The sequence below is a fragment of the Macrobrachium nipponense genome, chromosome 41, assembly GCF_015104395.2.
Source record: "Macrobrachium nipponense isolate FS-2020 chromosome 41, ASM1510439v2, whole genome shotgun sequence".
Classification (NCBI taxonomy): domain Eukaryota; kingdom Metazoa; phylum Arthropoda; class Malacostraca; order Decapoda; family Palaemonidae; genus Macrobrachium; species Macrobrachium nipponense.
In genome coordinates this window covers 35,738,808-35,752,544 of record NC_061102.1, presented here as the reverse complement: position 1 = coordinate 35,752,544, position 13,737 = coordinate 35,738,808, and the positions used below count along the sequence as shown (strand labels likewise).

The 13,737-nt window shown below is 44.8% G+C and overlaps 1 protein-coding gene across 1 annotated transcript in view; it reads right to left on the bottom strand.

Annotated features, from left to right (window-relative positions):
- The window catches only part of LOC135212689 (trafficking protein particle complex subunit 13-like), a 99,531-nt gene extending 87,536 nt beyond the window's left edge, over positions 1-11,995 (bottom strand). The window contains exon 1 of the mRNA XM_064246368.1: positions 11,966-11,995. Coding sequence (XP_064102438.1) covers positions 11,966-11,980 — 15 coding nt within the window. The 5' untranslated portion in view covers positions 11,981-11,995. The remainder of the gene's footprint in view (positions 1-11,965) is intronic.
- Between the last annotated feature and the right edge of the window lie 1,742 nt (positions 11,996-13,737).

Genomic DNA, 13,737 nt, shown 5'->3' with positions numbered 1-13,737 from the left:
CAATTTCTGCATCATGCAGAGAGTCCTCTTTAGGTCTTTCGCACACTGACTCTTTGAAGAGGCATGGAGAAGCCAGTCGTCCAGATACAGGGACGCATTTATCCCCATCAAATCCAACCACTGTCCCAGGGGATTTAGAATCCTAGTGAAAACCTGAGGTGCTGTAAACAGGCCAAAGCACACCACTCAAAACTGAAAGATCTTGTTCTGAAAAACAAATCGGAGGTACTCTCTGGAGTTCTGATGGATTGGGACATGGAAGTAGGTGTCCTGCATGTCGAGAGATACCATCCAATCCCCCTAATGAAATGAGGCCAGTACAGAACTCGGCATCTCCATCTTGAACTTTGTTTTTAGATCCAAGACAGCTCTCCAGCCCCACGATGTAGAACCCCTTGGACCTGTTGTTGACTTCTACAGCATTCTTGAGAATCAATGATTCCACCTCCTCCTCAAGCGCCAAAAATCTCTTTGAGCCGATGGAGTACACTGTTAATGTGATCAGAACCTTGGATAGAGGAGGTCTTTCCTTGAAAGGAATATTGAAATCCAGATGTAAAACTTGAATAACCCAGGCTTCTGCACCCCTGATCTTTCACTCCTCCCAAAACTGGTGCAGCCTGGCACCTATGGGCATGCAAAGGACAGGAACATTAATTGCTTGAAAGCTTAGCTGCGGGTCTTGACTAGATTCAGGTGGGCGAAGCTTAGAGCAAGGTCTGGTAAACGGGCGAGACTTTCCACCATGAAAAGGCTGCTTTTTAAGTGGCGAAATGGATTTAGCGGGTGTCACAATTGCAGACGAGGGCTTAGGGCACTTAGTCAACTGTGCGAGCAAATCAGTAGTAGATTTCTTTCCAAGTGCTAAGAGGAAATCTTGCACTGCACCTTGAGGAAATAGGTGGAACTTATCAAGAGGGGAAAACATGAGCGCCAACTTCTGGGTTGTCTTCACCCCTTTAGTGGTAAATGAGCCCCAAAGTTCATGCTTCTTCAAAACTCCAATGGAGAACAAGGAAGCTATCTCATCTGTGCCATCTCTGATTGCCTTATCAGAGCAAGAAAGAACTCCCAACCAATCCTCCAGAAGATCCTCAGACAGCAAAGGACAATCCTCCAACTTCCTCGCTAATGCTGCGATTGACCAATGCATAAAACTGAAGATCTCCAAGACCTTAAAGGTTGCGAACCAGATGGTCGATTTCCGACGAAGAAAAGAACGTCTTTGCAGCTGAAAACACTGTTCTCCTATTTGCATCCACAAGGCCACAGAGCTGCCCTGGGAGGAGACAGGAACTCCCTGAGAAGGGGCTTCCCAAGTTACATAGAAACAATAACATTTCTTTATGACCAAGGAAGGAGAAAAGGTGAAAGACGTTTTGCCTTACTCCCTCTTAGCAGACTGCCACTCATCCACACAGTGCAGAGCCTTCGCAGTTGCAGAGGAGAGGACTAACTTAGGGAGGAGATCTTCCAACTGTTTCTTTTTCTTCATAGGGAAGATTGAAGGAGGCAAACTAGGAGTGGCTGGTGTGAAAAGGTCCAGAAAATGATCTAAAAGAAACCTCACCAAAGAAGCATATGCTGTCAGAGGTAGAACTGAGTCCTGCTCCAGTTCCTGCTCGTTCTTGTTCTTGTTCTTCACCCTCTCAGAATAAGGGAGACAGCCCTGATTCTTCTTTCTTTGACGGTGGCATCTGTTACGGCCTCTGAGAGAGGTCCGCTTCAGGTTCGATATGAAATAAATAAAAAAAAAATATTTCAACACCAACAGTTGAAACTGGGGATACGAATATAGAAAGAAACACTAACACAACAAAGGTTTACTTACAAGCTTACTAACATAGGTAAATGCAGAATGGTATCTCCTATTTACATTAAAAAACAGAATCTTACACTGCATGAACTGGGGGAACAGCGAGGTAATTCAAATACTTGCGGGCGGGTTTAGTGACTCGAAGCGGTGGCTTCACAAAAGGAGAGCGGCAATTGCAGACGTCCTCTTGACTCTGTATTGCAGAAAATAAAGTCTACTCTTGATACTTGAAAGGCAGGAACTCCCCAAAACCTCTAGCAGGGCATTTTCTTCTCTGAAGTTTTCTCAACGTCAAGATAACTCTGTCGTCCACTCCTGAAGATGGCTTGAACAAAATCCAACCAACTCTCGAGCAACTTTTCTTCTGATCCTTCGTCGGTCCCTTTCTCTCTTATCTCTCACGGATGACCTCTGCTGCTGCTGATCTCTCACTGATAATCTGATCTGTGGCTCTTACTGAGGATATCTCTTTGTGATTAACTGGTGATCTCTCTTTTACGATCTCTGCTTTCTCCAACTTCGACCGTCATATTTATACGGCACTCTAGGGGCGGAGCCTACGGCAAATGTCACAGACTCCCGAGTTTTCCGGAACTTCTTAGATTAATGTAGACGAGGTATTGCATCAGAAATCGTGGCGTTTCTCACATCACAACGGCGCCCGACGAGTTCCACAACACTCCTGTTGATTCTAGAACTATCTTGATAACAGGCACCTCCAACACAATGCGATAACGCCTCCTTGCTGCCAAACTTCTCGAAAATGCGTTCTCCCTTCCTTTATCTTTCTTTGCTGGGAAGCAATTACCATCACAGCATCTTACCCTTAAAGAAGGACAACAACTCTTCGAAATGCTGTCTAAAAGGAGCCAAAGCAGGATCCTCCTACTGAGATTGATCCAAGCAAACAGGTAACAAAGACTTCTGATGAGATGTGGAAGAAGGTTTTGATCCTTCAGTCAAAAACTGTCAAGACGACTGAGAGCTGACTGAACATTTTGTTGGCACCAACACCTGTCGCTCCTCAGCCGAGTCCTTACAGACCTTACCTTACAGACCTTACATCTTGTTAGGGTTGCCCCAGGTCCCTCAGTGTGAGGCACCTCTGATGTCTACCAGAGTTGCTGGTGCATCTTCCGGTATATTTTGCATCTTCCAATCTTGGATGGTCTGGGCTGCAGCTTAGATATTTGTCGAGCTTATTCTTAAACACATCTACACTCACTCCTGATATATTCCTCAGATTTTCCTTTCTTGTTAGCAGGTGATTATTTGTTGAATGTTGTATTCTAGTGGCATATCTAATAGCTTTTCGAACTCCTTCAATTATTTTCATGATTTTTTCTGATGATTTATTCTAGTTTGAAGGATCATATCCTTCCAATATGTCTATGAATACTTTTGTCTTTTTGATTAGAGCTGTTATTGATCTCATAGATGAGAAATGCCAGTTCCCTTCCTGCTAACTACTCATACTGCAGATTTGCAAGAAGAGCAAGATTTTGCCATCTCCTCCCACATTCTGAGCTTACTGCCATTTTGATCTGATTTACAATACTTCACTCAAAAAACTAACTTAGTAGACATTTTACCCTACTATATTGACACTAATCTTATCACCGACAATTCAGGAACACTTCTAGATATAATTCGTTTTCTAGTCATATGTTAAACGCGTGATATCGGTTGATTAATCAGACTGTGCACAGGTACATCTCACCAAGCAAAATGGCACTACTCCACTGAGTTGAGAGCCAAAGCTGTGATAGTCGTGAGTCGAAATAAGACGACTGCAACACAGTTTCCATTGCTCTTCATCCCAATCCTTACATACAGAACATCTTGGTTCCTTCGAACACTCCTGGCCCCTACATTTAATACAAATAGAGTGAGGATCATATACTTCCTTTACTAACCTAGTTTTGCAGCCATCTACACAAAACCTAACTCCAGATGCACTTGAATCAGGCATATTCGAGCAAAAAAAGGCAGAAAAAAAAGGTAAGCTAAATTGGAAAAGCAACAAAACAATATCTAAGATAGCCAAAAAAATACATCCAAAAGATGGCGACAAAGAAGGTCCACAGAGCTACCAATGTTATCCAGGAGCTGGCAGAAATCGCATTAAAGGGTGTGACATTGTCATACCTGTTTTCTGGGGGTGTGACATTGTCATACCTGTTTTCTGGGGGTGTGACACTGTCATACCTGTTTTCCGGAAGTGGCCGGTAACTGGCGCTACAGCAAAAGTTTGAATTTTGGTCTGCTGTGGTAGGGATCCTACAGCTGAATAATTGCTTGGTAAGACCCTGAATAAAAATGATATTGTTATTTTACAATAAAGTTTTGTACATACTTACCTGGCAGACATATACGATTGATGGCCCGCCCAGCCTCCCCTCAGGAGACAGGTATAAGAGAGAAAAAATCTGGCAAGAAAGGTATGTTGGTTCTTACACCCGCTTCCCAGCGGCGGGTAAGGTAGATCACCTGACCTACCTGTCGCGTTTGCCGCGAGTTTTGAATTCTGCCGTGACGTCAGAGACGTAAGCTAAGTATATGTCTGCCAGGTAAGTATGTACAAAACTTTATTGTAAAATAACAATATCATTTTTGTACATGAACTTTCCTGTCAGACATATACTTAGCTGATTGACACCCTTGGTGGAGGGTACAAGACAGAAAATAACAAAGAAAAGGTAAACAACACCTGTTGTAGGATAAAAATAACCTTGGTTCTTACCTGTTTAGGCTGAAGACTTCATAGATACTGTCTATTAGTCTGCATAGCCATAAGAGCTACAGCGAGGGCGTGACCTACAGCTGAAAAGACTCTTTGGGTCTACTAACGGGACTTGATATCCGCTTACTTAGTAGAATCCAAGTCGGATCATGTCAATGGGGGTTCGCCCTCTTCTATGACAGAACCTGTCCACTACCAACGCAGGGAGCTTCAAACCAAATCCGATCACCTAACCAAACTAAAGTTATTAGTATTACGAAACGAAAAAAGATGCCTACCTGCATCATTTTTCATACAACCATATGAACTCAATTACCAAAAACAAGGGGAAAAACTACTAAGGATATGTTCCAGCTCCCTGCCCCAGCACCGAATCCGCCGATACGTACGGGCCTAATGCGAAGCACTCGTCATACGTAATACTGACGTCTTTTAGGTAGTGGTTGGCGAATACTGAATTACATCTCCAGAATGTAGTTTTCATCAGATTCTGAAGAGACATATTCTTATTAAAGGCCAAGGAAGTGGCAATGGCTCTCACTTCATGAGCCTTGACTTTTAGGAGCTTGAAATGTTCTTCATTACAAGATCTATGTGCTTCTTTCACAAGACTTCTAATGAAGAAAGACAGCGCATTTTTCAACAATGGTCTGCTGGGGTCCTTTACAGAGCACCATAGTCTGTCCTCAATGCCCTTAAGGGTTTTCTTCTTCTGAAGGTAGTATCTTAAACTCCTAACAGGGCAAAGAGTTCTTTCGGGTTCTTCCCCTACTAGGGCAGATAATCCACGAACCTCAAAGCTCCTTGGCCAAGGATTTGAGGGGTTCTCATTCTTTGCTAAAAACGAAGGAAGGAAGGAACAAATCACGGAATCTCCTTTGAAACCTACCCTTCCTTCTAGGGCATGAATCTCACTAACCCTTTTAGCGGATGCTAGAGCCATGAGAAATAGAGCTTTCCTTGTAAGATCTTTGAAGGAGGCTAAATGTGGTGGCTCAAACCTAGAGGACCTCAGGAAACGAAGAACCACGTCCAGATTCCAACTTGGAACTTCGTTCGAAGTTTTCTTGGCAGTTTCGAAAGATCTCAATAGATCATGCAGATCTTTGTTATTCGAAAGATCTAAGTTCCTATGTCTGAACACTGCAGCCAGCATGCTCCGGTATCCTTTGATGGTAGATACTGCCAAACCGCATTTTTCTCTGAGGAAAACTAGGAAATCTGCGATCTGAGTCACAGAGGTACTGGAAGAGGAAAACTTCTGGTTCCTGCACCACCGGCGAAAGACGTCCCACTTCGACTGGTAGACTTTAAGTGTCGAAGGTCTTCTAGCTGAGGCGATAGCCTTAGCAGCTTTTGTCGAAAACCCCTTCGCTCTGACAAGACTTTTGACAGTCGAAAGCCAGTCAGATTGAGAGCGGGGAGGTTTCTGTGATACCTGTTGAAGTGGGGTTGTCTGAGCAAATCTTGTCTTTGTGGAAGTGCTCTTGGAAAGTCCACCAACCATTCCAGTACCTCTGTGAACCAATCTTGGGCGGGCCAGAACGGAGCTACTAGCATCATTCTTGCCATGTCCGAGATAGCAAATTTCTTGAGGGTTTGTCCCAGTACTTTGAAGGGGGGAAAGGCGTAGACATCTAGACCTGTCCAATCTAGGAGAAACGCATCCACTGATACTGCTCCTGGGTCTGAGATCGGGGAGCAGTAAAGTTCGATCCTTGCGTTCCTTGCTGTTGCAAAGAGGTCGATGTGAGGCCTGCCCCATCTTCTCCACAGGTCTTGGCATACTTCTGAGTGGAGGGTCCACTCGGAAGGCAGGAGTTGATTCTTCCTGCTCAGGAGATCGGCCCTGACGTTCCTTTCTCCCTGTACGAATCTGGTGAGAAGACTGATCTTCCTTGTTTGAGACCACAGCAGAAGATCCCTTGCTGTTTCGTACAAGGAGAAGGAGTGTGTCCCCCCCTGTTTTTTGATGTACGCCAAGGCTGTTGTGTTGTCCGAATTGACCTGAACTACTGCATTTCGGACGTGGGGCTCGAAGGCTTTCAATGCCATCCAGACTGCCATCAACTCTTTCTTGTTGATGTGCCAGGACACCTGATCCCCCTTCCAGGTGCCTGACACTTCTCTTGTCCCGAGCGTCGCTCCCCAACCTGCTTCCGATGCGTCGGAAAACAACACATGGTTGGGGTTCGGCATGTAAAGAGACATTCCTTCCACAAAACGGAGTGGGTTGTTCCACCACCGAAGGTCCCTCTTGATTCCCCTTGAGATCTTGAAGGAGAACTCCAGATCTAGGGAGAGACGCCTCCAGTTCTGGTATAGGAAGAACTGTAGAGGCCTGAGATGCAACCTTCCTAGAGAAACGAATTGCTCCAACGAGGAGAGTGTCCCCAGCAGACTCATCCACTCCCTCGCTGTGCATGCATCTTTCTCTAGGAAGGTCGTTAGTTTCTCGTAGCAACGAGCTATCCTCTCTGGCGACGGAAAAGCCCGAAAAGCCAGAGAAACTATCCGAATCCCCAGATAAATCCGCTCTTGACTGGGGATTAATTGAGACTTCTGGAAGTTCACCAGAAGTCCCAGAGAACTTGCCAATGTAAGGGTCTTTTGAAGGTCCTCCAGACATCTTTCTTGAGACTCTGCTCTGATTAGCCAGTCGTCGAGATAAAGCGACACCCTCACTCCCTCCAAATGTAGCCACTGCGCCACGTTTTTCATTAACCCCGTGAAAACTTGGGGTGCAGTCGACAGGCCGAAGCACAAGGCCTTGAATTGGAAGATGTTTCCTCCCATCATGAATCGCAGATACTTCCGTGAAGAAGGATGGATCAGCACATGAAAGTAAGCGTCCTGAAGGTCTAGTGACACCATCCAGTCCCCTGGACGAAGAGCCGCTAACACTGAGGAAGTCGTCTCCATGGCGAACTTCCTCTTTTCCACAAAGACGTTCAGGGCGCTTACATCCAAAACCGGTCTCCATCCTCCTGAGTTCTTCGGAACTAGGAATAGCCTGTTGTAAAAACCCGCAGAGCGGGGATCTTCCACTAGTTCTATAGCCTCCTTCTCTAGCATCAGATCTACTTCTAGAGAAAGGGCTTGATTCATGATGGGGTCCTTGTACCTGGCCACCAACTCCCTCGGAGTCGTCGTCAATGGTGGCCTTGACGAGAAGGGAATGAGATATCCTTTGCTGACAATCGATAGGGACCAATTGTCTGCCCCTTTGTGGGCCCAGACGTCGGCAAATTTCAGTAGTCTGGCACCCACTAATGTCTGGAGTCCTTGATCGCTATTTCTTACCTCTGATTGACCTAGAGAAGGTTTTACCTCTCTTAAAAGGTCTAGATCCTCTGGTTGAAGAAACTCTGGCAGTGGGTCCTCCTCGAAAGGGCTCCTGCCTCAGAGGAGTCTCTTTCTTGGTCTTGGGTTGGAAGACAGAGCGAGGTTTCCTGGCCGACTGGGCTAACATGTCCTGAGTAGCCTTGGCTGAAAGGGCACTCGAGACATCCTGAATGATTTTCTTGGGGAAAAGCAGAGGAGAAAGCTGAGCATAAAGAAGTGAGGCCCTTTGTGCATGCGAAACTGCCTTCGTGAGAAACGAACAGTAAACCGACCGCTTCTTTATCACTCCGGCTCCAAACAGTGAAGAGACTTCACTCGAGCCGTCTCTCACTGCTTTGTCCATGCAAGTGAGGACGCAATTAAGATCTTCAGGAGATAGGGAATCCTGGGTCTGGGTCTTCTTAGCCAGAACTCCTAACGACCAGTCAAGGAAGTTGAAAACTTCCAGGACTCGGAACATTCCCTTCAGTAGGTGGTCAAGTTCGTTCATCCCCCACGTAGTCTTGGCAGACAGGAGGGCAGATCGACGAGCGGAATCCACCAGTGAAGAGAAGTCCGAGTCAGCAGAAGAAGGGAGAGCGAGGCCTAAAGGTTCCCCTGATTCGTACCAGAATCCTAATCTGCCAGTCAGTTTAGACGGAGGGAAAGAGAAAACAGTCTTCCCTTTCTCTTCCTTAGCAAGGAGCCATTCCCCAAAACCTCTAAGTGCCTTCTTCATAGAAATAGTCGGTTTCATCCTTACACAAGATGAAACCTTCGAAGTCTTCAAAGTGGAGAACAAAGAAAGAGGAGAAGGAGGAGCCACAGGAGAAAGGATATCTCCAAACTCTTGAAGGAGCAAATCTGTTAACCTCTTATACGAGGAAACAGAGGAGTCTTTTGGTCCTTCTTCTTCTGAGGGATCCTGTTCTTCGTCATCAGAAGAGCCCTCATGATCCTTAGAGGCGCGGCTACCTTTAGAAAAGTCTCTAGAAGAGTGATGTTTGACTCTTGGAGACAAAACTTCTGGAACTTGCCTACTCGCAAAATCCTTCTTGTCTTGAGGAGGGCGTTTCCCAGATTCTTGGAGCCTAACAGGAGTAAGGCGACTGTCAGGAGCAGAGCGCCTGTTTGAAGAAAAACTTCTATCAGGCTCTTGGCGCCTATCCAAAGGAGAGCGGCTACCAGGCGAACAGCGTCTGCCATGAGAGAAGCGGCTACCAGGCTCTTGGCGCCTGAAACGAGGAGAGAGGCTCTGGCGGACTGAGCGCCTACTTGGGAGAGCGGCCTCCTCCATACCAGGGGAGAACGCCGTCTTGCCATGATCTCGGCGCCTGACTCGAGGAGAGTGAACGTCAGGTGAAGAGCGCCTGGCAGGAGAAACGCGCCTAACAGGCTCTTGACACCTGTCCAGCGAAGAGCGCCTGTCCGATTTAGGGCGCTTGTCAACAGGAGAGTGGAGGCGAGACGAGGAGCGGCTACGAGGCGAGGAGCGGCTACGAGGCGAGTAGCGCCTACTAGGCTCTTGGTGCCTATCAAGGGGAGCGATCCTGTCTCGAGAAGAGCGTCTGTAGGGCGAAGATCTCCTACGAGCAGCCTGCTCCTTGTCCGAAGGAGAAACAAAGACATCCTGTCTGTCAGGCGAATGGCGCTTGGACGCAGATGGGATCTTGTCCGAAGCAGAAAGTCTCCTGCGATACTCCGAACGCACAGGTGAGCGGGCCGCTTCCGTCGAATAGCGAGAGTCAGGAGAGGGGAGCCTGGACTTCTTTACAGGAAGCGAGACGTCCTTCCTACGACGAGACGACACGCAAAGAGACCCAGCCAGAGCCGAAATCTGCGCCTGAAGGTTAGCCAACACCCTTGCAGGAGAATTCACAAACTCTTGAACAGGTGACGAGGCTCGATCTCTGCTCGGGGAAAGATACTCCAGAGATCTCTTATGTTTCTTCGCTTCCACCTCAGGCTCTTCCGAAAAAACTTCAGGGCTGGATGGACGGGCGCAGGGAGCGTTCCAGGCTCTCTTCGAAGGGCGCGAGGCTTCCGAAGAGCTCCATCCTCGTTTAGGAGAAGGCGAAGGCGAAGACGAGAAGCATTGGTGCAATATTTCTCTCTTGGAGCGATCCAAGGTAGCCTGGGAACGATCAACAGGAGCTACCGAGGGGACGCCTGACCGGTGGGGATGCTCCCTAACCTTCCTGCGGCTTTCGACTTTCCTCCTCCACTGGGACTGGGAGTCTGGAAGTCTAGGCCTGGAAGCATTAGGGAGCCGATCAGACGCACCCTCCACTGCACTGGGTTCACTGCACAAATCACTATTGGAATTACTCTTACCTTCTAAATGTTTATTTTCATCTCCATACTGCGAATGGTGGCTTTTCATGGAGGCCACTTCCGAAGGCGCATCTTCGGCTTCGGTGCAGGGAGCAGGAGCTGAAACTGACAAAGGAGCTACTTCTAAAATAGGATTATCTATATCCAACTCGCTAATACGAGATCTACTACTGCTCCTAGAAGAAGCTTTCCTAACTTTATCCTTTTCAAGCTTCCTCAAGTAGGAAGACAAAGACTTCCATTCATCCTCATTCAGCTTTTCACATTCATTACAAGGATTATTAAAGGTGCATTCATTCCCTCTACACTTCAAACATACTGTGTGAGGGTCTACCGCAGCTTTCGGTAGCCTCACCTTACACTCAGTCATACAACAAACTCTAAACATAGCAGTTTTCTTAGTATCAACATCAGACATCATGAATCCAAAGAAAAATCCAAAGAAAAGTCAAATAACTGTCCACAAATCGCGAATGCCAGGCCAAAAGATCGGGTACTTCACCAAAAGTCCGTAGAAACAATCCAGGGCGAAAACGAGAAAAGAATCCAACTGTCAAGAGGTACCGACAACAGGTGTGGTCGACACCGACGACAGAAAAAATCTGGCAAGAAAGGTATGTTGGTTTTTACACCCGCTTCCCAGCGGCGAGTAAGGTAGATCACCTGACCTACCTGTCGCGTTTGCCGCGAGTTTTGAATTCTGTCGTGACGTCAGAGACGTAAGCTAAGTATATGTCTGACAGGAAAGTTCATGTACAAAAATGGGAGAGGAAGTAACTGCCAACACCATCACAACATCGAGAGAAAAAACCTTCTAATGTTCCCAATCCTGGAACACTCACCCAGCAAGTGTTGCGCTGTAATTGGGAGCAAACACTTATCGCTGGCTATGGCTGCCATTCCATCAGAAATGCACGAGTCAAATGCATGTGGTCAATCATCAGATGATGTATGACAGTTTGTAATCTCTTTGGCATATTGTATATCCATGTACCGTAGTCTGATTAATTTCCATAATTTCCAGGTTACTACCAACCAGATTCCCCCACCAGGTCTTTCCTTTAATCTTGTTTGCTGGGAATAAGCCTTTACATAGCAAAAGCATCTGTCTTTGTATATAATATTTGATGCGATACTTTTGCTGAGCTGTCTGCCCTTTTGTTCTCTCTTAAACTTGTGTGGGCTGGTACCCTAGGATTTAGAAGGACAAATCAGTGGTATATTGATGTCTACTATTATACTGAATACTTTGCACACTGCCTAAACCATTAGTGTTTATCAGTTCTCTCTGCCATGAAACAAATCTATTAACAGCTAATAGGTACCTGAAACAATTAATAAAAGGAAAAATTTTGAAAGTCAAATGTAAGTCTAACCTTGGTAAACTTCATATGCTACTAATAATCAGAATAAGTTTGTTATGTTTTGAAAGTATGACAAGGTTGAATCAGTTAAAACTAAGATTCTTCATCAAAAATATAACTGTCCTAAGTTGTTTATTTTTTCACATTTTCAGTGGTTCCAAAAAAGTTTCAACTACATTAAAATAACAAAATTCAAGATGTCTGTGAATGCTCAAGAATATTGCTGGTGGTGGGAAGTTTTCTTACATTTGAGCAACCAAAACACTGTAACTTAGAAGCTACTCAAATTACACAGCAAATTCATAACTCTAAATCTCCGTAAACTTTCAGAACTGCAATAAATGAGAAATTTGATACTTGAGACAAGAAAAGCAGAATACTTACAACATAATCCTGCATGCATTTGTGCAGGGCATCAGGCGATCATGCAGAAGCAAGCAATATGACCATGCAAATACATGCTGATTAGAATGATAATCTTTGTTTAAAACAACTACATTTTTCTGTGAAATGCACTAAAAAAAGGAGTAAAGTCCATTACAGAGCACTAACAATACCCTATGATATCCACGGTTATTTTATTAAACTCGATTTTGCAAAGGTAACCTTAATCCAAGTGTTTAGAAGTTGGAAATTTTCTGAATAACACAATATCTAAATCTACACATACTGCACAAATGCAATTATGAAATTTCAATAGTGTATCTAAAAGACCACTCCAAGAAAAGCTTTGGTATGACTGACATGTTGATAGCTAGTAAGCCATGCCTTCTTCCAAGCAATACATTATTAATGAAAAATCATAGTACGTATGCTTTTGAAAAATTCAATTATCTATGTAACAACCTATGACATATGTACAGTAAGTATGTGCAGTTAGCTACACTTATACAAGAGTATCCCAGCTGTTAAATACAGTACTGGTATCACCAATTCCTCTACCTCTGTCAAGAATTTCTTGCCTGCTAACATTATGTGCTAAAATCAATACGTAATACACAAAGATATATAAATACTACTAGTTTTCCCATAAAAATATAGTGGCATATGCATCAGGCAGGACAGCAACCAAATACATTTAATTGTGTCCTTGTACACAATATACAGTGGTTCCTAGGCATACGATTCGTTCTTCGTATTTTTGCTAAACAAAGTAAAATTTAAGAAAAATTATGTTGCTGGGTATGAGCTAAAAAACAGATTTTGAAATAGGAAAAACCTATTTTTGTTAAAGGCACGTCCCAGTTATCTGCGATCTAGTTTTACGGCGCTTGTCTAGCGATGACAATAACTTGATTTTCAGTGCCAATATATGCAGATCCCCGCTTATCGACACCAATCCCCACTTAAATGTGACACCAATAACAAAGGATTGGCACTATTATTGCCAATTATGCTGTCAGGAATGGAACCCCCACCAATGACAGGGGACTGCCTATTTGTTGTTGAGTCCTCAAAGAATTACCCTTCCATGGTCTACCAGAGCTTCATGGTGACCAGACTAATATAAAAGAATTCTCTTTTAGCTGGTCTTGTAGCCAGGTATTGTGTAGTAATGATAAACATTATAACATGCGATAGAGTATGAATGGACTCAAAGATAAGAGGGTATTTTCCCTTTATCTTCAGAAGTGAAGCTGAACCCAGTTTTCCAACATCAAAACCTGCAAGAAGTGACTACAGTAATACCCTGAACTTGCATGATTTGAGTTGCATGAATTCACGGGCACGTGAACTTTTCATTGGAACTTTACTAATTGCCATAGTACATACACGAGTTTTTCACAGACACAAACATTTGCAAATCCTTGAGCAACCTTGCAAAAGTGTTTATGAGTCAGCTTCTCAGGAACCAATAAAAATTCGACCTGCCCCATGGGTTCCCCAGCCATACTTGAGAGCCCGCACCACCAGGTTAAAAGGAGAAGGACTCGCCATTGGAATTCAGTCCCTCAGCAGTCACTGCTGGAAACTGTCCAGTAGATCTGGACGAAATGTTGCATTGAGAGAGAGAGAGAGAGAGAGAGAGAGAGAGAGAGAGAGAGAGAGAGAGCATGTATATCATAATAGAATAATAAACAACAAAAATGACTCAACAACTGGATTTTACCATGCCCTTTGGCGCGTTCCTTGCCAGTCGAGGCAACAGAAAGGAA